This window comes from Oenanthe melanoleuca, chromosome 3 (genome assembly GCF_029582105.1).
Source record: "Oenanthe melanoleuca isolate GR-GAL-2019-014 chromosome 3, OMel1.0, whole genome shotgun sequence".
Classification (NCBI taxonomy): domain Eukaryota; kingdom Metazoa; phylum Chordata; class Aves; order Passeriformes; family Muscicapidae; genus Oenanthe; species Oenanthe melanoleuca.
In genome coordinates this window covers 76,707,282-76,734,353 of record NC_079336.1, presented here as the reverse complement: position 1 = coordinate 76,734,353, position 27,072 = coordinate 76,707,282, and the positions used below count along the sequence as shown (strand labels likewise).

The 27,072-nt window shown below is 36.5% G+C and overlaps 1 protein-coding gene across 4 annotated transcripts in view; it reads left to right on the top strand.

Annotated features, from left to right (window-relative positions):
* Positions 1-25,756, top strand: part of SPAST (spastin) — a 34,134-nt gene extending 8,378 nt beyond the window's left edge. For 2 of the 4 annotated variants that reach the window (XM_056486621.1, XM_056486620.1), the window contains exons 4-17: positions 2,911-3,006; positions 8,852-9,036; positions 10,030-10,163; positions 10,463-10,556; positions 13,831-13,905; positions 15,124-15,195; positions 15,714-15,789; positions 16,326-16,417; positions 18,025-18,104; positions 18,921-18,963; positions 19,567-19,646; positions 21,483-21,553; positions 23,396-23,436; positions 24,621-25,756. In XM_056486621.1, coding sequence (XP_056342596.1) covers positions 2,911-3,006; positions 8,852-9,036; positions 10,030-10,163; positions 10,463-10,556; positions 13,831-13,905; positions 15,124-15,195; positions 15,714-15,789; positions 16,326-16,417; positions 18,025-18,104; positions 18,921-18,963; positions 19,567-19,646; positions 21,483-21,553; positions 23,396-23,436; positions 24,621-24,743 — 1,262 coding nt within the window. In that variant the 3' untranslated portion in view covers positions 24,744-25,756. The remainder of the gene's footprint in view (positions 1-2,910; positions 3,007-8,851; positions 9,037-10,029; positions 10,164-10,462; positions 10,557-13,830; positions 13,906-15,123; positions 15,196-15,713; positions 15,790-16,325; positions 16,418-18,024; positions 18,105-18,920; positions 18,964-19,566; positions 19,647-21,482; positions 21,554-23,395; positions 23,437-24,620) is intronic. The other 2 variants (XM_056486623.1, XM_056486622.1) reach the window with 1 other exon arrangement.
* The last annotated feature ends 1,316 nt before the right edge of the window (positions 25,757-27,072 follow it).

The window sequence follows — 27,072 nt, the reverse complement described above, 5'->3', positions numbered from 1 at the left end:
GAAGTGACTGCTGGTGTGTTTCAGGTCACCTCAAGGGAACTTGATCGCTTGGACAGTCCATTGACAATATCGGGTTGTGCTGGCTGTCAGGGGACTCGAAAGTCCTTCCATTTGATGTGGTGGTGGCCCCCCATTTTTGACATGGTTTAGGGTGTGTTAGTTGTGTGGTTAAACCTTGCTTTGATGGTCTTCACACACCTGGCCTCTCCTGAATGACTGATCACCCATGTTAGAGTCATTAAATTTGATGCATTTAGAATGACAGGCAGATATTAGTTTTCTACAGTCGATACACAGAACTTTTGTTCCTGAAAATAGATGGCCAGTGCAACACGGTTCAGTTCTAGTGCTATTTATGTGTTTTACCTATCTGTGCTCTCTCATTTCAGAGAGGCTTTCTGTAGGGGCGCAGTTTTCTGTCACAACAAGTACTTTCCTGTGTATTTAGTGTAGCTTCAGTATTTTGGCTGAAGGGTGTATGTGACACATAATTCAAATATCTGTCATCAATATCCACTTTGGAGAGTATCAATATTCCTCTATTCTACCTGTATAGGTAGGGTCTTCAATGGACACCTTTTGGAATATTTCACTTTCTTGGAGGAGATGGTGCATTTTGCTTCAGGCTTACGCTGCAGGGTAGCATTTTTTTTAGCAGAAATTAGTTTCCTTGAATTCAAGTTCTAGAGTTGCCTAAATAAGACAGTGGCTTTTGCAGTGTTGTTTGTTTGGTAGGTTTGTGTCAGCATTATGTCATCAAGGTGAAATAATGAATGAGAATATGTAAACATTCTGTCAGTGTCTGGAAAAATAGGGAGAAAGCATTTAAATGGAAGATGATGGTATCCTGTAATTTCCTGGGATAATATTTAAAAGCTCAATTTAATTTATTTTTGATACTTCAGAGGATCCTACAGCTATACTGTCCCTAGAGAAAGGTGATATATTTGCTTTTTGAAATTTTATGTTCAATACTAAAACGACACATTAATAGGTAATGTGATGAGAGGACTGTGAATTGAAACTGGACAACAGTTGGATTACGTTGTTTCTTTTACCTTTGGCTGGAGCTCTGGAGTTCCTGAATATGTTAAACTAGCTAAGCATTGATTATTGTGGTAGAACCCTAATGTCAAATTGTGACATTGAAACAAATAGCATTTACTGAATTCATGCCCAAGCCAATTGATGTTATTATGGTCGTTTACTAAAAAGTCTTTGTTAAACTCAGAAATGTTCTCTTCAAAACTCAGCTGATTATCTAATATCTTAAAAAGTCTATTAATACTACTTTTGCTTCCTAAGCTTTCTCTGTTTCCATTTGGGTTGCATGCACTGGGCAGGAAATAGATGGTTCTGCTGCCTCCTTTGGTAGTGCTGTGTCCACTAAAGTAGTACACTCTCTGCAGTCAGTCGTACTAAAAGGACTTTACTTACCCTTCTGGAGAGGAACGTAAAGCTTATGAAGGTAACTTCTAGCCTGTTCCTGTGTGACCGACTTTTTTTTCTTTTTTTTTGACTCTTCAAAGCTTTCAATTTAGAATGAAGTAAACCTTGTGTACACATACTAATCTTGAACTTCAGCTTTTCGTGTTTGCCAGTGACTACCAAGATTTCATTCTAAACCACATCTTGTTCAGCCTATATGTTACTAAGCCATCACTTTAACTATGAGGTGTAAAGATACTATTCAGGAAAGCTAAGCAGTGAGTGATGAGGAGCAGGAAGAAGAAGAAAGGAATGAAACAGAAAGATTAGAGAAAGATCTGTAATAGGTAAAGAAGCCTAAGGAAGAGGAAGTGCTCATGCTTGTTGGTTGTACCATCTGCAGACTCTGAATGGCACTTCTTCCAGCCAGGTCATTTATTATCTAAATTGTGTACACTTTCAGTAGAATTTGTCTGCTTTTGCAATGTATGCTTTCATATTATCAGAGGACATTGCTTCTCTACTTGGCATCTCTTTTCTTTCAGCTTCTTGGTAGTATTATCTTGTGGGGGAGAGCAGAAGGAAAAAATGGGCAGGGGATGACAGTGTATGCCTTGCATCCTTACAGACCGTGGTTGGTTTTTAAAATAAGAGGGGTGTGTGTGAAATAAAGGTAGGAGAGGCAGTAAAGGGCCCCAAAAGTATGGCCTAGTGGTTTTTAACTGCAGTGGGAAAAGTAGGAGTGGTAGCTAGGTTGCAGAGAGCCAAGTAGTCCTTAACTTTTGTTTGCAGCCTTGCACCTCTTTGACTTATGGTTTGGCTGTTTTTCGTTACTTCTCAGAGTTAATTTCTTTATCCTTAATCTTTAGCTTTATAAATATTTTATTCAGGTGTTTCTGAAGTTAATCTTCCTAAAGAACACAATTTGCATGGCAACTTTATTGAGTTAATTTCAAGGCAACTGAAAAATATCTAAATAGAGATTCAAAAGACATCACTGTAATGTGTATATGTTCTGCTTGAAGTTTGAAGGTTCCTATAAAATGTTAACTGGCTGTTACTTCTTAAGTGGAACATTTATTACGTGGAGAAGTGAGGACTTCTTACACCTGGTTGAAAGTAACACCTTGAGGAGGACTTTCAGAAATGTGTTATCAACATAAATATTTATTAAATGGGTTAATCCTGTACATTGTTTTTGAGAAGTAACTGCAATCACTAGACTGGAAAGATTGTTGTAATTAACTCAGCCATAAAGGGTGAGTTTTAATGCTGTTTTCAGTCATACTCATACTAACAGAATTTTCTTACACATTTGCTGAATGTGTAGAATAGATAGAAATATTCCTTTTATCTTTAACTATAACAAAACCAAACTTGACATTTCTATGTTCAACATACATAAATTTTCTTGGTTCATTTTTGGTTTTTGTTTGTTTATTTTGTCCTTTTTCCTCCCTCCCCCTCTGTTCTACTATGTAGAGAAGCTGCAGGCAGTTTTGCAAATTTCCAAGCCGCAAATGGAGGTCTATAATGACAGTACTAACCTGGCATGCCGCAATGGACATCTCCAGTCAGGTGGGTTTGGTTTTACCAGCACCAATTGAGGGGATGTCTCTCATCCTGATGTATTACAAGGCAAAATAATGCAATGCTATATTCTGGCCCCACCAGCTTTAAAATGAAATTATTTATATTTCTGTTTTTAAAGGCATTGTATAAAGTATATTCCATCCTTTCCATGGCTTTGACAACATTGTTTTATTTTGTAGTATTCAATTTTCTCTTATAATGACTGTCCTAGATTTCAAATCTATTTACTAAGACAACATTTTAGAAAGTATTTCTCATGTAGTATTCTTCAAGGAGCTACATTAAACCTGTTTTAGAAAGTGTCAGTGTTGGATATATAGGTTGTATGTTGCCTACATTAATTAGCTCTTCCATTATGATATTGTGAATATGCATTAAGCAACTTTAAATTTCAGGTGGTTTTTTACATCAAGAAAGTGATATGCAATTGAAATGAAGGGGGAATGACAGCAGCTCTTGCATTTTGTCAAAGAATGTTGTTTTAATCCTTTCCCAGAAGACTGAACCAAACTTGCTAAAATAGCAGAAATAAACTTTTTTTGTCCATAAACAGGGTCTAAAGTTGTGGAAGTACAAGGATTACCCAAAATACTGAACTTCTGCAGCTGTGGGATCCCTGATATATAACAGGCATCTGGATTTCTTAAATGGCTGCTGGCTGTGCTCTTGTGCTTGCTTTTTCTTTTTTGGGGTGTAGGGTGAGGGAGTGTTTTTTATAAGAGCTTACTAGTAATACAGTTTTTCCTTAAGAGCAGTATAAAAAGATGGTTATGCTTCAATCTGCTAATCATCCTGCTGTTGTTCTTCCTTTACACATGTCCATATGAAAATACTGTTTTACAGCTCTAATACTTTAAAAACACAAAGTAGATGACAGAATTTCTTAGAAAACTAGAAAATCAGTTTGCAGGCTACTTCAGATGAGAGGACTGTTGTCTGCCTGAGAAGGTAGAGGTACTTCAGAGGCATTGAGCCACAGGGCTCTGGCATAAGTTTAGTTTTCTGTCTGTGGAAGGTATTACCTGCCCTGTTGCCTAATCAGGTTTGACTTGTTAAAAGTTCAGGATTTTATGAATCGTTCTTAGTTTTAACATAAACAAAGTATTTTTGCCCATTTGGTCTAAAATTACATTGCTTTCCTGTATTTGCCTTTAAAGGCCAAAGTCTTTACAGATGTTTTTGCTTTATAAATTTGTGTGAGATTCTGTTATCACAGCCATGTTAGACATTTTTTATATTCTCAAAGTGTTACTGATTTGAGATTCTTTGTTCTTTCAAGATTCTATTTGTGTCAGCCTTCGTGACCAATTTACTTGATTCTTACACAAATTACTGCCTATCCCTTCAGCATTTGTGGTTTCCAAACTTACATGAATAGCTAGAGAATTTTCTTGAAAGTTTATTTTCAAGATACAGACTGAGGTTTTTCAAGACCTCATAGCAGTAGTATCACCTGCCCTTCAGTTGCAGAGGGCTATGCAATAACTTGTCTAAAGAGTAATAACAACTAGCCTTGACCCAAGCCTTTACTTGGAAATAATATTAATATTCATCATTCTTCTTCTCATAGCAGTCTTAAATTAGATGTAAAATAATTTGCCTATATTTTTCCCCTCAAATGTGCTTGTTTGCCTTTGCATTGTGGATTATTTTTTTCTTTTTTTTTTTTTTTTTAAACAAGCTAGGGAAATAGATTATGCCAGTCTTGCCAAAAGCAGAATTTAAGTTTTATGAACTCCTTTACTAGTCATGCAGTACTTAGAGTATTACAGTAATTCCAATATATACCATTTTACATGTAAATCTCAGCCTGATGGATGGCCAGAGAATACATAAATACTGTGCAGCTAGCTAATATTTCATCTCAGTTTTCACATGGAAGGAGTTGCTGGCCTCCTTTTAATAGAAGACATATACTGGCAATGTTTGTCATGGTGCAAAAGTTCTATTTTTAATGCTGAAGTTTTCAAAGGAGTTCCCCGAGTAGAACAGGTAGCAGAAAGATTGTTTTTAATAGTATAATTTGACAAAAGCAGATCTTTGATGTGTCTCTGTCAGTTCAGAAAGGAGAACAGCTGTAATTCCTGGCTTGTGTATCTGTGCTACCAGTGAAAACATGCAGCATGTCCTTAGTTGCTGGCGTTTTCTGTTAAAGTAGCTTTTCTTACTTGGATCTACCTATTTAAAAAATCTGAATTGAATTTTTGAAGACTTGCAATTTCGGGGGCTGTTGTGAATGTTGATCATGAGTAATGATCAGTCTTGTAATTGCTGCAAGTTTAAAGCAGCAATTTAAAGTTTTTTGAGTGTGGTTTTTTTTTTTTAAATGGAACTACATACATAAAGTTACAGATAATTTTAGACTAGTGGATTTTTCTTCCAACTTGGTGTCCACAGACCATGTACAGTAACTTGTTTTAGTCCCTTTATATTACTTATCAATAGACAGATGTAGGGAATTTCTGAAGAATGTTCCATGATAATTTTTAAAATGTCACAATTAAAGGCTGGAAGTTGTTCTGCAGTACTGGAATATCTGCTTTTAATTTGAATTTAAACTTTCTTTTGGATCCTTAAGAAGTTAGAGACTCGTAGAAGCTTGTTTATTGACATGTGCTTTAATCTGGTTTAAATACAGAAAAGAAAATATAATGGATTTGCATTTTAGAAATATAAAGGATGTTGTTATATTAAATAAACGAGCTACAACTGCATAATTCTAAGATTGTTTTTGCATTTTCAGGTATTTAATATAATCAAGCTTCTCTTAGATTTGTTCAAACATATTTGTACTTTATCTTTAAAACCAGTTTAATATAATAAGTATCTCTATAATATAATAACTTTTAACATTTCTCTCTGTAAGAGAGTCTGAAATTGGGCACCGTGTTTTCAGCTTATCACAATTAAACCAATAGAAAGCTCCAGACAAAATTTTGCTACTTGCTTGTTTGTAATTTATGTTGTGTGTGTATTTGGATGGCAGATGAAAATTGCAGGGATGCTTTCAGGACCAGACAGCTATTATGTCTGTGTAATCCAGTGGTGTTAGCCTGAAGCTATAAAGTAAATTATTCTGTCCAGAATTAGAGAGTAAAATCAAACTGATTAAGCATCTGTTACTATACTGTGAGTATATATGAAGTAGACAGTTGAACTGTCCAGTGTTTCAAATACACTTGAAAAAATTCCATGGTATCTCTTTGTGATGAGAACATGTTTTAGGTACTTCCTTATTTTAAACAGAACAGTGAAACATTTGGCAAAAGGCTGCTGGAGATATTATGAAAGCATTAAAGTAATTTGCTATGTATTTCCTGTCTTTCAGTAGATAAAAAATAAAAATGGGTAAGAAATGTATTTTGGGGGGGGGTTGCATTTGCTACAGCAAAATATGTATCTTGTATAATGCAACAGTAGGAGCTATCTCACACATGATGTTCACTTAAATACCTCATGCTTTAGAAATAGATAAACTTTAGATAAATTGTAATTCTGAATGAAATGATAACATTTTTGTTACTTCAATGAAAATTTGCATATAAAATGAAGCTTCCCTGGAATTGACATTGAGCAAACAACTACGTTCAGGAGGTGTTCATCAGTGCTTCTTTATGTGCTTACTCACCAGGACTGACAACAAAACATGTAAACTTACCAGTCTGGAGTCCTTGAGGAGTTAGAGCAAATCATAATTTGTATTAATTGTCTCTTGTCTCTTTTCACTTCTTTTCTCCTTTCTGTTTCCAGCTTCCTGAAATTCTTCTTACCTGTGCAATTTTATGACCCTCAAAATTGCAGTATCTGTATTGTTCTCAGTGTGTGGGAGTAGTTCTGGGAGAATGAGATAATTGAGCAGCATGTTAGGGTGAAGGACATGGAGAAAAACTGATTTAGGTTTTTGAAGCCTTCCCATGTTGACTTCAAGCCAGCTGTGCAAATGAGGTTGAGGTGGCCTAAAAAAGGCCCAACCAAACTGAGTGCAACCTATTGATTAAATTGGACCAGTCAAAGTGCTGAGTAGCTAGATGTGTTAATAGATTAATATATGCTTTTTTAAACTTGAAAGTTACTGTGTGTGCCTAATTCTAAAAGAGTTTTTGACTTGGAAATTCCTGCGCAGGAATGACTAAGTATCCCATTCTGGAGCTTTGTGTGTTTTAGTCAGTAGCCAGTTTTGGTGGTTTTTCCTGTTTTGGTTTTGGTTTGTTCGTTTGTTTTTAAGAAAAAACATGTTACAGGTAAATATACTTAATTATATTCTTCAAGTTGCCTTGTTTTTTGCATATTGATACATCTGCATTGTTTATTGTGACCCCTGCAGAGTTTCTGTAATTCAAAAAAGGGGTAGATTTGTGACTGAAGAAGAGCTTTAGAAACTTTTTCACTGAATTGTTAAGGATACCTGCAGGGTGTGTAGAGATTTGGTCCTGGTAATATGTTTAAAGAGGCTGACAACATAGAAGTAATTAATTGATGCTTCCATGATACTGTTTGACTGAAGTATTCTTTGCGGTTTTTAAACACAACATTTAAAATTATGAGGCTTTTTACTTAGAGTATTTGTCATTGAACTGCAATGTTGTAAGTTAAAAATTTTTCATAGAGTCACTAATTTCCTTAAAAATTGGAGTTCTTTGGCCTGTTCCTTAAGACTCGCAGGTCAAACTGAGTTGCAAGTTTCTACAATCCCAGTGAAGGCACTTGTCTCTATTTTGAGTTTTCTTACCTCTGATGCCCTATTTCTCTTACCTAATCAAAAGACTCCTTAATCCTTTTAAAAGGATATAAAATAAGATTGTATTTATAGTTTCCATTGCAGACAACAGTACTGTACTAGACAGTTTCCAGTAGTGTATTCCCACCACAAAAAAACCCCTAATCTAAAGCTATGCTCTAATCTTTAACCAGCCTGACCAACCTACCTGCTTGCTGTATCACCTTCTTACCTCTTAATCTCTGATTTGATGTTTTATATTTGACATTTCTGTGCCAAGGAACTTTGTTTTATCGTGTATTCCATACGGAGAGTGTAGACATTAAGTACTATTTTGTTTACTCTGGATCAAAATGGCTTTTTGTAGTTTGATGACCTGAGGCCAATATTTCAAGTTCATCTGTCACCTAATTTGAGATGTTCAGCTTCATCATGAAGGTGAATAAGTAGTATGAGTGGCATGTCTGGTGATGTTTAAATATATTTTAAGACTTAATTTTTAATGTAGGAAGATAAGCTGCTACATTGAGAATTTACTTACACCTCAAGATTCCTAAAGTGAAAGCAAGTTGAAAGAAAAAACACCTGACAGTCACTTGCAAGTATAATTGCTACTATAATTTTTCCGGATTAAAATGCGTTGGTGAAGCTTCTGTTTGCAAAGTGCTAGGTAATGTTAGATGGCATGCAATTAACTAGCCTGGTAGCATCACTTAAAGAATCAATACTCTGAATTTAAAGGCTTGAAATTTGGGGGTTATTGTATTGGTTGTTTTTAAGAGTTCTTGAGAAAGAAGACAGCAGAACGCAAGCCAGAAGACTTAGCATCATAAGGAACAGATTGTGTTCTTCCTTTGATAACAGGACTAAGTTATCTCTGGCTTTTCTAGGATGCCTATCTAAGGTACATTCTGAGAGCTCCTAAAAATTAGAATTTTAACTGTAGGTAAAAGCAGCAGTCAATATCCCCTTAAAAACACTAAAACTCTTTAGAAATGTGCCTTATTCTTCTATAATGTGGTATTATATGTTTCAACAATTCTATCCTCTAGTTGCAGTTTGGTAAATGTATGACTGTTGCAAATGTTCTTATGACACTGGTTTTCTTTATAGAAAGTGGAGCAGTTCCAAAAAAGAAGGACCCCTTAACACACACGAGTAATTCCCTTCCTCGTTCAAAGACTGTTGCAAAAACCGGATCCACAGGCCTTTCAGGTCACCACAGAACACCCAGCTACAGTGGGGTATCATCATCTGTGTCTAGACCAGCACCTAACTCTACACCTTCAGCTCACAAGGTATAGTGAGGTTATTGCGAAAGTATACACTTGAAAAATCAAATGTAAATTCCAGAAGAAGCTTTGGATTTAATGGCTTAATTGCAGTATTGTAGCAGCAGAGAGTTTTTTTGAAAAACCAACTCCCAACTTTTAGCCAGGCCTCTTGAGGTATGCTGCAGAGGTGACTTTAGAAATTGGAGGGTGTCAAGTGGGTGCATGGGCAAAAGAATTTTAAGTATAATCACAGAACTAAATACTACTTGTTTTTAAAATTGCACAGGAAGCTGAATGAAAGTTACCTAGAAGAAAAATAAATGTTACCTCTAGTATGTAAAAGATGGAAGGAAAACCTCTTACTCCAGAACTACAAGATTTTTTTCCCCCTACATGTTCTTCTCTTACAAAGCTTGCATGCATGCACAGGCTGTTTTGCAACCCCATTGAAAAGCCAATTATGGTTAGGCTGGGACTGAAACACAGAAGTAAATCTAGAGTAAGAATACAGAAAAATACAGCATTTCTGTGATCCATCTTTTCCCTTCCATCTTATTACCCAGTATAGTAGAATAAAGAGCAGAATGGGCTGAACATAACTGTTCTGTTAAAACATTATTGCTGCTATAATGTAATATGAAGACTGTTAAGTGGCTTGTTACAAAATATGACAGAAGTAGGAATTCTTGCTTATAGATATTGAGAACGTGAGATGATTTGTGGTGCTTATTTCCAGAGTATGATGGGGGAAAATCCTGTAGTTAAATAAATGAATTATTTAACAAAAAACCTCAAACCAAAGACCCTTCAGTACTGGAGTCTAAGATATACTCGTGGCTGAATAATATGATAGTATGATTTTGTAGCAAAATACAACATTAGAATATTGGGTATTTGTTAACACGATGTTTTACTGGAGCAAATGAAATGTAGCTCTTATTTTGTTTAACATTACACTTCCAAAGTATTAATCTGGAGATTTTGGTGGTTTTTTTTGTTTTCCTCCCCACTCTCCAGGCTGCTCCTAAAAATAGCAGAACAAATAAGCCTTCTACTCCTACCACTGCTCCTCGGAAAAAGAAAGACACAAAGATATTTAGAAATGTGGACAGCAATCTTGCTAATCTTATCCTAAATGAAGTTGTTGATAGGTAAGTAGGAAGAATAGTAGGCTTTTCAATCCAGTAAATCAGTTTTGCATTCAGTACAGTCCTGGTTCACTTGGAATGAAATTAGTACTTCTACTTTGTTGAGGTTTTTTGATGATTTTTTCGATGGGCTTTTTTTATTGTTACTTTGGCAAAAGGATGTTTTAAAATACTTAACAATATAAATTGTAGATTTTCTCAAAAGGGTTTTGTATAAATAGTCAAATGCATTAAATTAGTCAGCTGCAGCAGAAAAAGAGAATCTCATTGTTAGACTAATTAGTATTCCATTTCTTTGTTAGTGGGCCAGCTGTCAAGTTTGATGATATCGCAGGACAGGAGCTGGCTAAACAAGCTTTGCAAGAAATTGTTATCCTTCCTTCACTTAGACCTGAGGTAAGTAACTGGGTATTGTTATCAATATGTGACAGGATCAAAGAAATGTGCTGTGCTTCACACATTAAATGATGATTCTTGAATCCTGTTTTTACTGATTATGATTGCTACGGGTAGCTGTGGGGTGCTAGTCATCTTGGAAAAGAAGAATATAGGGTTTATGTGTTAAAATACTACCATGTAATTCCTTGTCTTCTTAGGTTAATCAATGTTGCAGAAAGTGACTAGAGCAAGAAAAAAAAAAAAAAGAAACCCCCAAAAAACCCAAGCCCAAATCAAATCAGCAAATCACAAACCTCTATAAAAACCAAACAAAAACCCACAACACCCCCCACAACCCCATAAAACAAACAAACAACAGAAGCAAACAAAACTTCTCACCATTTGTCAGACTGACTGTTCCAGATAGCTATAGCTGTGTGCCCAGCCCTCTATGGCCACGTAAAGGACAAAGCTCACAACTGGAAGGGTGACATGGGAGAGATTTTTATAGGTAAATTAGGTCATGACACTATCTGATTGGAAAAATGTTATTGTTATTGTTGTCATCCTCTCTGTGAGGGTGTTGGTTACACACTGAATAGTTTATTCACAGATGGAGAGGATGCAAAGAAGTGTACTGAACAAATACATTGAGATATGTAACATTTGAGGGCAGATTTCTTCTTTACTTGGCTGGATGTAAGTTGATAATTTAGGCTTTTATTTATCACAGATGGTACCTCAACTACTGTGATTGCCTAGATTCAGGCCTAGTCTACATACTACTGGAATTTTCAAATTACATTGGTCATTTTATAAAGCTGAACTTACTAAAGCTGCAGTACTTTTGAGGAAATTGTGTGCAATGGTTTCTTGCAGTGCTCTCATGAGATCCCACCTGGAGTGCTGTGTCCAGTTCTGGGGTCCCAGCATAGGGAGGGCATGGACCTGTTGGAGCAAGTCCAGAGGAGGAACACCTAGATGATCAGAGGGCTGGAGCACCTCTCCTGTAAGGAAAGGCTGAGAATTGGGGTTGTTAAGCTTGGAGAAGAGAGGGCTCCAGGCTGACCTTATTACATTATTTCAGTACCTGAAAGAGACCTAAAAAAAGCTGGTGAGGAGCTGTTTGCAAGAGCAGATAGTGACAGAACCATGGAAAATGGCTTCAAACTGAGAGTAGGTTTAGATTTGGATATTAGGAAGAAAATACTCACAGTGAGGATGATGAGACACTAGAACAGGTTGCCCAGAGAAGTTGTGGATACCCCGTCCTGGAGTTTTCCAAAGCCAGACTGGAAGGGGCATTGAGCAGTGTGGTGTAGTGGAAAATGTCCCTGCCCATGACAGGGAAGTTGAAAGCAGATGATTGTCAAAGTTCCTTCCAACCCAGCCCTACTTTATGATTCTGTGATTATTGAAGAAAAATTGCTGTTTGTACTTGTTTGCTTGTGGGTCTCATTTGTTACATGGACAGGTGACTGGAGGTGCTCTGTGGTTTTCCCCTTAATGCAGTTACTAGTTTTGAAGCAGCATAGGGAAGAAACCCTAAACCTGGCAGAGCATCACAGAAATAGGAGCTGTAAGGAGAACAAAACTTTGGCAACAAATGTGTGTGCTCAGAGGTTGTTATGCAGAAGGAAGATGTCATTACAGCATCTCTGTTACTACAGTGCAATAGTAGGTCACATGTGTTGTACAGTGACACCAGTACCGTGAGCTGGGTGGGAAGGACTTGGAGATGGCAGGCTTGGAGCAGCTTTTCCAGTAATGTGGTATCTTCAATAAGATTATCTTATACTACTGTAGTTAGCAATGGGCCTGACCTTGGTGTAGGTTGAGATTTAATAAATACTGAGAATCCCATGAATTTTTAACCTTTCCTTGAAAGTAGAGAGGGTTGGTTTTATTCCTTGTATGTGAACATAGTGGACATGGCAACTGTAGGGGGGATACTTAGTAAATTTCCACTAGTTCAGTTTTAATGAGTTCTGAACTCACATTCCTATTTAACAAGCCAATGGTATTTTTGTAGGAGAGCAAAAATTGAGGTACATAAGCAGGAAAGATTGACTGTAACCATTTCAGTGGTAAGATGCTAATGAAATGGTAACAGTTAGTTGAGACCATGTTCAGTATAATTAGTCTGTAAACAAAAACTTGAAAAGCTTTCTGTATCTCAGTAATCAATGGCAGTGCAGCTGAACTGTAGGTGATGATCAAGGTGAGGAAGAATTACAGATTTGATCTGGGCTGTGTGAAAATGGTGGAACTCCCCAAGAATTACTTCAAACAAAAGAAGTCAGACAAAAATTGCACATGGTGGTATGCAGCATGGAAAGCAGAAACACTGGAGTGTTCACTCAGTGAATAGCTGGGTAACTACTTTTAGGGATCAGAGTTAAGCACAAACAAAATGCTGTGGATGATGAAATAATAGAGAAAACACATGTTGGTCAGTCATGACAGAAATGCAACACTGGTAATGGAGCTATTTATTGTCATGGATATTGTGGAAAGAAGTGCCTGCCGACACATGTGCTGTTTACACATGGGTGTATATGAGATACCCTCCTATTGCTTTTGCTTGTTTATTGGAATTACTGGAAGCTGGAAGGGAGGGGTGAGTGTGAGACCAAAAGAGAAACTCTGAAACTTTTGAGGGAAGGGGTGAAGACAAGGTGCAAGAGAAATAACTAAAAGTTATGTGTTCTGTGAGAATTTGTAGACTTGGTTCCTGTGATGCTTCACATGGTGGGGGCAATTTTATAGAGTAGAAAAGATGAATCTAGTGCAAACTGAGAGAGGAGATGACCATCAGTAGCATGGAGAGAGTAGGTGGTTGCTAAGTAAATAATTTCATTGAAAGCTTGTCTTCTCAAGTTTCATTTAATAAGGAAAGATGAAGGAGTTCTTCCATATGGAGTTAGTAAGAAGACTTCTTTAGCTTCCCTACTGTATACCTGCATTATTCCATTTTTAACTGGAATTGATGCTTTAAACTTGATAGGCTAGTCTGTCTTGTGGAAAGTGTTTTAAACTGCTTTCACAGTGCATCCAGGCACAGAACAATTAGAACATCATTTAGCTGCTGTGTGGGAAACAATAGTGGTGTGCATTAGGTCAAGTTACTAACAGAGTGTAGTTCTCTCAAAGCCTGTACTGTTGTGGCACTCACTGCTACTGTTATTATCAGTGCTAGCCAGTGTCCTCAGTCTTAAACCATGCTCTTAGAAAGGTAAAGCAACATTTTATTCAGGTCTTTGATGATAATTTGGGATTATGTCCTTTTCAGTTATTTACAGGTCTGAGAGCTCCTGCACGTGGTTTATTGCTATTTGGCCCACCAGGAAATGGGAAGACAATGTTGGTGAGAAAATTACTTCATGCATGAGTTGGTGGGCTTAAAATGTAATCACAAGGGGTGGCTTTCAGTTTGGGGCTTGGACTAGTAAACTGTGCATTCCTACAGAATATGTATTATGGTGTCATTTTATGTATAAAAATGCAAAATTGTTCTTAACCCTGGATTTTATGGAGGGAATTGCTAAACTGTTCTATCTTTAATTATTTTCTTTATGACAAGTAGTTAAACCAGCAAGTCCAAGTTTCATTTTCAGAGGGACCAAAAGGAAGTGGATTAATTGTTTTGTACAGCAGTGATTAACCAGAAATTTTCTGCTCTCCACTGAAACATATATTTTGGAAATGGGGAGGGAGCACAGTAGCAAAAGAAGGGATTGTCTCACTGGCACCCTGCTGTGCAGAGTGTAAGGGCAGTATAACTGCCTAGCCACAGCTTTTTTGTCAGCCTGGTAGATGCGGGGAGCTGGAGTGCCGTGGCTGTGCAGCAGGCAGGGAGCCCTGACCGAGTGTCCCAATGCAGCTGAGCCGGGCACATCCCCCTGGTCACATGGGCTGGCTGCAGCTGCACGCTCTCTGCTGACACTGGAGCTGGAGCAGCTCTCAAGTGCAGGAGAGGCAATGTAGAGCAGCTCATGTAGGCTCATCTGTCCTGTTTGACATGCTGGAATATAATTGCTAATCACTAAAATTAGACTCTATAAGCATGGAATCATAATTTCTTGAATATGGTGAGACTGGTAAAGAGAGTAGTGTGAATGAACATTCCAACTGATTATTTACCCTAGCTTTCCTCTAAAAACAGCTTTTGCATAGATAAAGCAGGGGAAAAAGCACTCATTTTTATTTGATCCAAATCCATTTTGATGCCTTAAACTACTTCCCTAAATTAGTTAAAACTGGCTTAGATATCTATTCAGGATAAATTGAAAGGAAATGGAGACTTTTACTCTTCTGAAAGCAAGTTGTAGTTGGCTGTGGAGCTAATGGGATCAGAGGAGTCTATGGGAGTCTGGAAATTTCTCTATTGATTTGACTGCATAGCCATTCTCATTTGTAAGTGGCCTGGACAGAAGTTTTCTGTGCCATTTACAAGGTGCTCCCTTTGAAGAAATAGGGATTTTCAAAACTGTCCATCAGGATATGAGTGGTCACTACAGATGAAGAGAACTATCTTCTTTATGATAGTTTTTAAAAGTACCTTTGTTTATCCCCTCTTTCCTAGGCCAAAGCAGTGGCTGCAGAATCAAATGCTACTTTCTTTAATATCAGCGCAGCGAGCCTGACTTCAAAATATGTAAGTAGTGGCTGTAAATTACATTGATTTGAAAACACCCATGCTTTAATTGGGGCTTAAGAAAGCTAGAGGTTTCTGATGAGTCCTTAGTGTTTGCTTATAGTGAACATAGTTTTTTAAAAGTGACTTGTGAAGTTAAAATATTTGTTTTTTGCTTGCGGTAAATCAATGTCAAAGGTTTTTCCAGCTCAGCAGTGGCACTGGCAGTAATGCAGACAGGTGTTTGTGGGTTTTTAATCTTTAAAAAGTTAATTAGTTGGGTCCCAGCTCTCTTTCACTCTGGTAATTTAGGCACCAAAATCTCTTGACAGTTAACTCAGTTGTGATCATAGGAGAAGTTGTAGTGATTTTTTAAGATGTAAAAAATAATGTATGTACAGAACCAGTGATAATCTGAATATGTATAAATGGACTGAGTGCTGGTTGGTTACCAGCAAGATTTTCTGTAGGTCCTTCTGTTAGCTGTCTTGTAGTAAACATTTTTAATCTCCTACAAAACTAGTTTATTGTTATTTTAGGTGGGCGAAGGAGAGAAACTGGTGCGTGCCCTATTTGCAGTAGCCAGAGAACTTCAACCTTCTATAATTTTTATTGGTAAGACCTTAGATACTAACTTTTATTTACTTTCTGAAATAATCTTACTTACTAAGGGTTAGTAAGTAATGAACTATTGGAATAGTTGGGTACTCTCAGGACAGCTGTCTCAGGTATGAACTGCTGGCCAGTCAGTAGTTCATATAAAGCATGTCACATTACTTTTATATTATTTAGTTGGTGGTAATAGTGGGAAGAGATGCTCTCAAAAAAGAAAAATACTGTGCTGCCTTTATGGAGTAAGTCCATTAAACTTCAAACATGAAAAAGTGTTTTGCTTGTCCTGAGTAGCAGTTTATCACCAGAAAGATTTTTTTATTATTATTATTATTTTCCCCCCCTCTCATCTGTGCTTGACATTACATATTCAAAGGCTAACACATCACACAAGTTTTTAAACTTTCCTAAGATCTGTCAGTTTCCTTAAGAATAAAGATGTGGTCTTTCTTAATGGAGCCCTATATTAGCAAAGGAGCTTAGGCAAATGCAAAGACTTTGATGTATGCATAATTAAGATGTATTTCTTTGTTTTTTAGATGAAGTTGATAGCCTTTTGTGTGAAAGAAGAGAAGGTGAACACGATGCTAGCAGGCGTCTAAAAACAGAATTTTTAATAGAATTTGATGGTGTAAGTATTTAGTCTTGTTATTGTTTGATTTAGCTAAATTGGCTAATGTAGTGGGTGCCAGTACAACCTACAGGTGAATTGCAAAGGGTTTGGCTGCTGGGGCTTAGCACAGCCTGCCTCCCATCTCACCATAATTGGCAAACAGCTTTTTTTGGTTGTTCTCAATTTTCTGCCTGCTTACTGTGGTATCTGGGAGATACAGTCTGGACTGAAAAGTAGTGATCTGGAGATGAGCTGTAATAATGTGTTGGAAGATTATGGACAGAGAAGCAAGGATAACAGATGGCAGTAGTAAAGGAGCTGTGAGGACAACTGTTCTTACAGGGCAGGAGGGACATTTGAGGGTCACAGAGAGTTGCATCCATGTTTGCAGTTACATAGCTTGATGAGTAACTTCTCTTTATTCTGGCAAAGCAAAACAAAATTAAATGGCTTTTAAATATTTTTTGGTTTCAAAGGAATATGTGTCACAAGCATGCACTGTCAAGGGGTGGGACTTGAGGGATGAGGATTTCAAAGGGGCTAGTTCAGATTATATATATATATATATATATAAAGGTACCCCATGTATACACAGCTCTAATACATCCCAGTACACCTTTTATTGAACTATAACTTTTTTCTTGGCATCATGAGCTGGGGAAGACAGAATCCAGTAAGAAGTATTTAACAGCATGAATACAGTACTCAGGAAGAGGAACTGGATTTCATAGTGGAACACACACACAAATGAGTATCAGAATATTTTTCTGTCACAGCACTGTTCTTGTATTGAATAATTTTAGTTTTTGTTCCATTAGCACAATGGAATATTGCTACAGTGGTGAAGCAACAGTAATGAGGTACAGGAGGAGCAGATAAGGACATGGAGGGACAGCAAGGTTGGGAAAAACTCCGAAATGGATGAATCAGGACAAATAATGCAATGTAACTGTGATATGCAGAAATTATTACACACAAGTTTGCTGACAATATTTAAGGTGTAGCTATGTCATACAGCATTTTTGAGGAACCTTTTTAACATGGTATGGTAGCAGTGAACCTACATCTATGAAGACTTGAATAGTAAGCAAATAATAATGTCTTGGATAGCCCAGTGTTTCTCTGAAGTTTGGAAGCTCTAAGTCTCTGTATTCTTGGGTATAAAATGAGTGAATTGGGAAGGAAATTGCTGTCTCTTTCTGCTATTATGATTATTTTATAGCCTGTTTTGATTACTGGATTTGTGTGAGGCCTGTGTTAGATGGATCTCTGCTCTGATTTTGTAGTTCTGGCTATACTTTAGTTTAAAGTTTTGATTCTCATCCTATAGGCTTCAAAACAGTGTTTGGTGTTAAAACCCCAGAACAGCAGAAAGTCTCAGTTTTTTCCAGAAAGACATCTTTTGTTGATTTTTTTTTCCTACCTTTTCCTGGTTTGACTTTACATATATATGAGGAATATTTTAAACCGACCTTAATGGAAAAAACCCCGAAACATATATATATTAAGATCTTGTCAGTGTGCTGAATACATGGCAAGTTTCTAACTGGTCTTTTTGTATTTCTGCTTAATTGAAATGTAGACTGTGTAAACTGAAAGCTGTCTTGCCTTCCTGCATTATATAGGTGCAGTCTTCTGGAGAGGACAGAATACTTGTGATGGGAGCAACAAACAGGCCTCAGGAGCTTGATGATGCTGTTCTCAGGTATCAAAACGTCTCTTTTTCTGAGTATACAGTAAGATGATATTCAGTATGAAGAACAGGTTTTGCCTAGTGTCCTGGTGCCAAGTTTTGTAATAAGTAAAAGCTGTTCAGCAAGGCTAAATTATTTAACCTCTCAAAGTAGAGCTTTACGCTTTTCTTTTGAGATGCATCTGCACAATCATGATGGTCTTGGAATTGTCTGAAATAGTAATACCTGTTGAGATCAAGTCAGTGTTTTTTAATTTCATAAATTTAATAATTTGCTTTTTTGTTATTTGGATCTTAAATGGCAGAATAAAGGAGAAAATTTGATCACTATTGCAGATTGACCAGAAATCCAGCATTTCTTCTCTGTAAATATTTTCTTCTCACATCCCATGCAATTACAGATCTTGCTGTAGATTTGCTTTAGGACTTTTGTTACAAGTACTCATACTTTATTCTCTTTTCATTCTTGATTGAGAAAAATAGATATGTCAGCACTGTCTGAAGAAATTATTCCAAATACATTTTTGTGAAAAAATTGAGATGCTTCATTTAATTGCTGGTGTTCAGTGATATTTCTGCCTTTAGAGTGTTTCCCCTCTGGGAGGAGTCTTACAAATTCAAATAAGAGTAAGGTGGCACCAGTGGCTTGTGCATATTTTTTGTTTGGTTGTTGGTTTGTTTTTTTTTTTCAAAATCTCCAGTTCTGCTTCATAGAATTTGATGATGGAAGTGAAGTTTTGTCACTTAGCCTAACCAAATGTTAGATTTGTATGTGCTAAATAATTGTAGAATAGTGTGAACAATGTATATATGTTTGGGTTTTTTCAGACGATTCACCAAACGGGTATATGTGTCCTTACCAAACGAGGAAGTAAGTATTGTTTTTCACTCATATTTTTAAGACACTTACAGACAATTCTTAAATTGCCCTTGTGGATGATTACAATTCCATGACCTAACTTCTGGCTCACCTTGATCATATACAATGTGTATTAATTCTGGGAACTATTTTAAGTTTTTGCCTTTTCTGTCATTCATACTAGTAGCAAATCTAGTGATAGCTACTCAGTATTTCTGTGAGGTGTTGCTTACAGACTGGCAGACATAGGCAAATCTGAAGTAGGACTTACAGGACTGTGTTTGTTTGGCTGAAGGAGAGTGTTTTATTGCAAAAGATAAAAGTAATTTTCGTAATGTTTTTCAGTTCAACACGAGATCAGGACTTCTGATGAAGATTCTAATGACTTACTTTTGATATTAATAGTTAGGGTTTTGATCTTGTTTTTACACAGTCCTTATCTCTGCTCCTGAAGAGATGATACTGTACAGTCTAATTGCACAAGCACTATAGGCAAGTTTAAACTGGTGAAGCACAAAAGCAAAACTGACAAAAGCATAGTTCTGTTCTTGCAACACAATTTTAAGTGTTCCGTGAAAACGAGTTTTACATCTGATAATTTTATCTTCTTTACAGACAAGATTGATTTTGCTAAAAAATCTTCTAAGCAAGCAAGGAAGTCCATTAACCCAAAAAGAGTTGGCTCAACTAGCTAGGTAAGTATTTTGTAACCATACTAAATAAATATGTGCCTCTACTGCATTCATTCAGACTATTTAATTAATTTAAAATATAACTAATGTAAATCATCTGAGAGTGACAACATGAATTATGTGCATTTGGGGAAGATGGTTCCCTGTCGGGCTGTATGAAAGTGTTTCTATATATACATATGCAGGATACACCCAGTCAGGTTTCTGTTGTTGAAACATGCCCATCAGCTCTTTCTTTTGAGGAGGAGGGAGGAGGATGCTTCTTTCCACCCTGTCCCCCAAGGAGTCCAGCTCTCCTCCCTGATGCAAAAAGATAACACCAGTTTTGCACTTGGCATTCATTTCAAATAAAAGGCAAGTTCTCTTTCCTGATGCTTCACTAGGCTTGTTGAACGTATTACCAACATAGCAGAGCAAGCACTGGTTCTTTTCACTTTCCAATTTGATTGGGAAAATGTGGGTTAATTTTTCACTCCTGTTATGAAGCTGAGTTGTTTCATGTTTTTCATCATTGAGATTGACACAATACTGCTGTTAGTCACCTAAATCTAATAATGGGTGTGAAGGAGGTTAGACTAAAAAGCAGGTAGGGCAGGAAGGAGTGAAAACAGACCATGAGATAGCAAAGATAGGCAGGTGGATGTACTTCAGTCTGTTTCTCTTTGTGTTAGTACATCAGAGGTTAGTACAGTCCTGGATGTAGCATTTCTCAGCCTCTTAGTAATGTTGCAGAAGTTGATATGTAATCAAACAGAATATATTCCCTCTGTGCTTGAAGGTCAAGCCACATGTAGGCTGCAGTAGTAGCTAACTGCAGGAAAAATGGAGTCCTGTATTCTAACTGCAGATATAAGAACCAAATCACAAATGCAGCTTGAGTACACCTTCTTTAAAGGATTTAGAGAAAATGTGCAAGTTGAGCAACCTGCCTGCCTCTTTTTTCATCTTTATTTGTTTTGAGAGAAGTATTTAACCTCCATTATGGTTCTGAGTTCCTTTGCTCCTCTGCAACTTCTATAAACTGTAATAGACTTTATGATCTCCAGAAGACTAAGCTCTTGTTGCTGCAGCCAGCTACTGCTCTATAAGGGTGATGTTTTCATTTTTAAACTTTTTTAGGTAACCTGTACTACTGATTTTCACTTATGTTGGCATTTTGTATTGGTGGCTTCCTGGTTTAGTGGAGGTCTTTATTCTCTGAAGTGTTTAATTGGTTAATTTGGATATTAAGTCAAATTCTGGAACAGCTTCCACAGAGTTCGGCTCCTGGGTTTGAATTTTTTTTTTTTACTCCTTAGTATGTAGTTCTGAGGATTTGGATGATCTGCCAGGTTTATAAAACAAACAAACCCATCCTATTGGGTAGCAGAATTTACCTTCCTTTCAGTTCACTTTGTATCATATTAAACATGTGGTATTGGTTTCTCTCATTTTGCTGATTGGATTGAAAGAACACAGGACAGTTGAGGTTTTGGTTTTATGGTAATTGATGAATGTTGATAAACTACTGGTACAGAATTCTCCTAAGAGATATAGTAAATGTGCTTGGGATCACTTTTCATCTACAAATCCTAGTTGCTACCTTTTTTTTTCCAGAATGTTATTTGTAACTTGAATATCTGTACTTCAGATTTAATCTGTGAGAGATCACTTATAGTGAAATATAGATCATTTATAGTGAATGTACTTCTGATTTATTAAACTTGCAAAATAACATCAAAGTAATACTTCTCCTGATTAAGTAACATTTTGATTATATGCAATTAAATTGATGTGGTTTGAAGCAGGATTTTTGTTTTTTTTCCATCCTCCTTGACCCTACTTTTTCCTTTGGCAAAGAATGACAGATGGATACTCTGGAAGTGACCTAACAGCATTAGCAAAGGATGCAGCCCTAGGCCCCATTCGAGGTAAGCTGCAGAGATTTTTATTGAGGTTTTGATGTTGGAGATGCATTTTCTTACATTTTTATAATTCTCAAACCTCTGAAATGTAACTTTTTACATTGGGTTTTAGTCTGTTCCTCATAATAGCATCTTTATAAGATTTACTTACACAAAACCCTTCAGCATCTCACCATGTGAAACAGAAGTTTTTTGTGTCATAAGAGAAAAGCAGTGTGAAGTGTTTCTCACTGAATTGTAGGGTTTTTAAGTAGTGTCTTTCTGAGGCTGTCGTCAGTTCTGTTGTAGCTAAATTATTACTTGCATAGCAATTGCTGATTGCATTACTTGTCTTTATAAATGTGTCAAATCTCTTCAAGTCAAAAGGAAGGAAAACTGAAACAAGGATTTTTTGGGGGTTTTTCTAGATACAGTTTGAATGGCATAGCTTTTTATATCTTTAACTCTTAAATGTTGAATTGTGATCCAGATGACAGCTGTGAACAAACTAGAGTTTTACTTATATTTGTTCTTTCTCTGACGTGTCCAACTAGGAAAAACCCACAGTTTTAATGTCAATACTTTTTTCCAGCACCTCCTCTCTTTGTTCTGTTTAACTAGCTAGTTATGTGTCCAGTAGCCACATCCAAGGGAACTGGTCTTGTTTAGTGGAGATCAGTAGTAGGATTTTTGTGTAGAAAAGATTGTGAAGGTTTGGTGTTAGTTTTCTATTTGTAGACATATTGTAGGCATATCAAGACTACTTGACAGAAAGGTACTAAAAGCAGGCAGAGCAGAAGTGTTCTGTAATACCCGGCCTATTATGCGTAAATAAAAATTATTCCAACTCTCTTAAATTATTTATGGGAAGAGGTCTGTTCATGTTTTGTGAGTGTGTTTGTGTTATTATAAATCCTGTAGCATGCATTTTTACCAGTTTACTCTCTCTCCTGAAAGCAGATGTTGTAATGAATTTTTTTTTAACACTTTGTTTCAGCTGTTGAATTTGTAAAGCACATCTTTAACAATCCTGCATAGTAACTGGGAAACAGGACTGCATTAAATGGCTCTCATAAGAGACATCATGTCTCCTAAGAATTTGAATATATTTATTTAGAGTGGTGGAATTAATTATGTATGCATTTAGGTGTGCAGGCTTTATTTTGCTGACAACTCACTTCAGACACAAGTCCATTTCAAGAAAAGACTGTGTAGTATTGTGCAGCATATTTTTCACTTGCTCCTGTATTCCATATAAAATATTATATTTTTGAAAATGTTTTGTGATACCATCCTTGCCAGTCCTGCCTAGCTTCTTTTTCTTGTACCCTGGTAGCAAAATGTTTGCTGTTACATGTTGATATCATGAGAATTATTGCAAGTTAAAAAAAAAAAAAAAAAGATGAATGATACAAGAATGTTTAGATCACATGAGTGCAGCATAGGGCAAGAAGCACTTTGATGTGCCCTGCCTGATTTTATTTCAGTGTTCTTGGTTGATTGTACCTTCTGTCTCCTGAAATTCAGTAGGGAGGTTGTGGATGCCACGAATAATATGGGAGAAGGTAGCTTGTTGGCTAGTGTGCTGTTTTCCATACTTTAGGAAGATGGAATAATTCTGCTACCTCTCTGTGCTGCATCTGCAGTAACTGAGTGTGGGAGCAGCCTGGTTGAGGAGCTGATAAATGGGGAAGAAGGAGACAAAAACACCATGTACCTTTATGTACAGGAGATTGTGTTGAGGCTGAAAGGTAAAATTTTTAGCTGCAGGGGTTTTTTTCCAAATAAAAGTGCTTCTAACATGTTTTAGTTGTCAGAAGTGATGCATGTTTTCTTATGAAATTCACCCATCTATCTTTATTTTTACAGAATTAAAACCAGAACAGGTGAAGAACATGTCTGCCAGTGAGGTAAGCTGTTCTAGCAGCTGTATTTTCCCCTTCGAATAGAATGTTTTCTCACTAGAAGCTTTTAAGGCCCCTTTTTTCTGTGTAGTATCATACAAAATAGGAAAACTTTTGGGAGTATTATCCTTTTCAATAATTTCTTCATTAAAGAAAATTCTTAATGGGTATTTTGTTGGCTTTCAGGCTTCAGAGCACCTCTTTTTCTGTTAGTAAGTCTGTTGTTCTTCATTTCAGCTGACTGTCCTGTCTTTTCCTTCACTGAACTGCAGTATTTGTTACATAGCTGATGATGTCAGAGGCCTGGCTTTTATTTTCTCACAGTGTTACTTCCCAAGAACATTCCCAGAAGTGTTACGTGAAATTACTTCTACTCCCTCCACCCCATTTTTACATATAGGGAGAACCTAAAACAGATTTGTGCATGTATATTTATAATACTTACATTTATTCACATGGACCATGATAAAGATTAAGCTCCTGACCACAAACTGCAACTGTAAACATAAATAAAAGGAAGCAATTGGTCCTATCTACAAAAGTTTCTGTTCAGGTCTGTGTGCAAACCATGGTTACACAGGGGGAAATGAAGCAAAGCTTAATTTCTCAGTTGTACTTTGTGTTTAGCCTGAGGTTGTGGCTAAAGCTGTAAGCTGGAAGGATTTGTTGCAGGAGGATGACAGCATCTGTGTTATTTTCTTGTGATGTCCTCGTATGCATTAGCTCACACCACCTACTGAATCAGGAGGTAATGACCTAGTCTAATGATCTATTAAGTAACAAAGCAAATCTTAGTATTAGCAAGTGTTAGTTTATTAGAAATGGTACATATTGGTAGTCTTAAATGACAAGACTCTTGCATCAGGTCATAGAATAATAGAATACCCTGGTTTGGAAGGGACCTTGAAAGATCACCTGGTCCATCCTTTTGTGGGAAAGAGAAGTTAGATGAGATTATTTAGCACCCTGCCCAGTCATATCTTCAAAACCTCCAGCAATGGAGACCCTACCACATTTCTGAGGGGTTGTTGTGGTGAATGGCTGCTCTCACTATAAAAAAAATTTGTTCTTACATCAAGATGCAGCCCTCATAGAATGTGCTTTGTTAAAAGTGAATCCTCAAGTACTTCCTGAATAAAGTGAAGCACATAAACCACCTGTGACCCTGATGTCTTTGATTTCCTGTTTAGATGAGAAATATCAAGCTGTCAGATTTCACAGAATCTTTGAAGAAGATCAAGCGCAGTTTGAGCCCTCAGACCCTGGAAGCGTACATTCGCTGGAACAAGGACTTTGGAGATACCACAGTGTGAGACACTACTTGAACTGAAACTGTGCTGCCTGGGGAGCAGCCAGAGTTTACAGGACTTCACAGATATTTAAGTATCTGCATTAAAACTTGAGATTAAGAGAAAACTGTACAGTGTGAAATGTGTTCATCAAAGCCTCCTTGCCATTTAGTGAGGATTTACACACTGTAAGTAAGAGCACAACAGGACTTGAGATAAGATTCCTAGCAATCCGATTCTGGTTTGAACATTGATATATGTATATTGTTTCTGCTACAAGGCCCTGATGATATTGATCATTGGAGGACCTTTCCCTATGTTGTGTGTGTGGTTTTTTTTTTTTTTTTGTTTTTAATTTTGCCATTACATTGATGAACAACGAACTTGGAACAATGATGTTCAGTTGGAGGTTTGTAAAATTCAGTTGATTTTTTTGACTTTTTTATCCGTAATGTGCCAAATAAAACAATTTCCCTGTGCAGAGTGGAAGAACAGCATTGGGGAATTAAGATTATTAAAAGATTAAAAGTAGCTAGTCTGTTATTATTTGTCTTTTTGTTTTGATGTAATATGACTGAATTGTTCACAGGACAGGATTAAAGAAGACCTTTGATAGCAGAACAGCAAAAACCCCAAACCTTGTAAAACCAATTCAAACTGCCTTTTAAAGGAAAAATTACTAAGTAAAAGAATAGACTGAGATATTCATTTACTGTCAGTATTTTCTCTTAATGCATTTTGTAATGCTTTCATTGGTAGAATGTTAGCTTATGCTTACAGTGTACAACTTGAGCCCAGCTGATGTTTGAGAGAGTAAGTCATGCTAATTGTTGAGTCTCAGAAATGACGTGTTTTTACTCTGTATTTTGGTCTGTTTATGATAATTGAAAGTAAAATTTCCATTGTGGTAATTTTTTTAATCTCCACATGTAAGCATTAAAATACAAGGCTACATGTTTAATACATGGCACACATTAATGTTTTTATAGCTTTCATATGTTTTGGTTTATATATTAAAGTATAAAGCACTCAACTGATCTGCTTTTTTAAAAAGAAACTGCATCTTTGTACAAATACTTGTTTTTATTATATAAATGACAAGCTATTAAAAAAAAACAAACTCTTAAATGATAGCCTTTAAATACCATAATAAAGGAAAGCATTTTTGCCTTTACTTCTAAAGGCCTAACATCTTGTTTACAAGCTCTACACAGATTAAACACAGATGTTTGCAGGGCAGAACACTAGTTCCTTGTTAAAGCAGGTTTGTGTTTTTTTTTGTTTTGGTTTTTCTGTTGTTGTTGTTGTTGGTTTGGGGTTTTTTTTACACCTCTCCCGACTTAGTGATACTGCAAAAATGCATATTGTTTACTGTTGTTTTAATGAAAATGAGTTGTAAGTGTTGTTTGCTTTTGGTCTTAACAGAAAAATTGTTTTTAATTTTTCATTTAACTTATTTTTTGGAACTACTTACCTGAAAGTTGACTATAAATAATATATGTATATATGAAAAAAACAACAACCCTAGCTGATAGATGCAGTTGTAGGTATAGTAATACTCTGAGAGGACTGTGCTCACTGTGTGGTATTGAGTACTAAATAGCAGAAACTGTGTCAAACCTTTGAGATGCACATATGCAATATGTTTGGGATTCTTTTTTTTTTTTTTTTTTTCAACCAGAGATGCTTTTAACTGATCTTAAGATTAAAAGCAATCAAATAAGAGAAGATTGTGTTCTGCTTCTATGCCTTTTGAAATAGTCTAACCAAACCACTTCTAGCCTTCTACGGATAGGACTCTCTTAAATGTAGATCTTACGTAAATGAAATGTGACTTTGGTTCCCCTGATTCACTTTTCTGGAGAAATGCTAAAAGATTTCAGATTCTTAAATCTCATGTCTTGCTTTGCCTTAGTTCTGCCTTCAGTAGACCATCTCTGTTGTTGGAGATTCCTGGCTGACTTGATCCATATCTGTAATATTCTTTGTAATGTTAAGCATGGATATTACTGTTGTATTAGCATCTGCCAAATAGCTACAGCTAAGAAAGGGCCTTGGTTTTATTCATGAAACTTTGGTAAACATTCCTTGAGATCCTTTGCAAACGATAACTTTGTAGATAATGCTTCTGGTTTTAAGTGTTCCTAAAATATTGTTATAAAACTCTTTGTTTTTTCCACTTAATTTTGAGGAATATACTGGTTATTTATTTCAAATGCATGCTTATGGGCTTGGGATAGGTACCTGAAATGTTGGGATGGAAGTCCCCATCTCCTAAAGTAGCACCAGTATGCAGCACAAAGAGTCAGAATCACCAGCTGCTACATAAAAAGAAAAGGGACCAGCCCTTTCA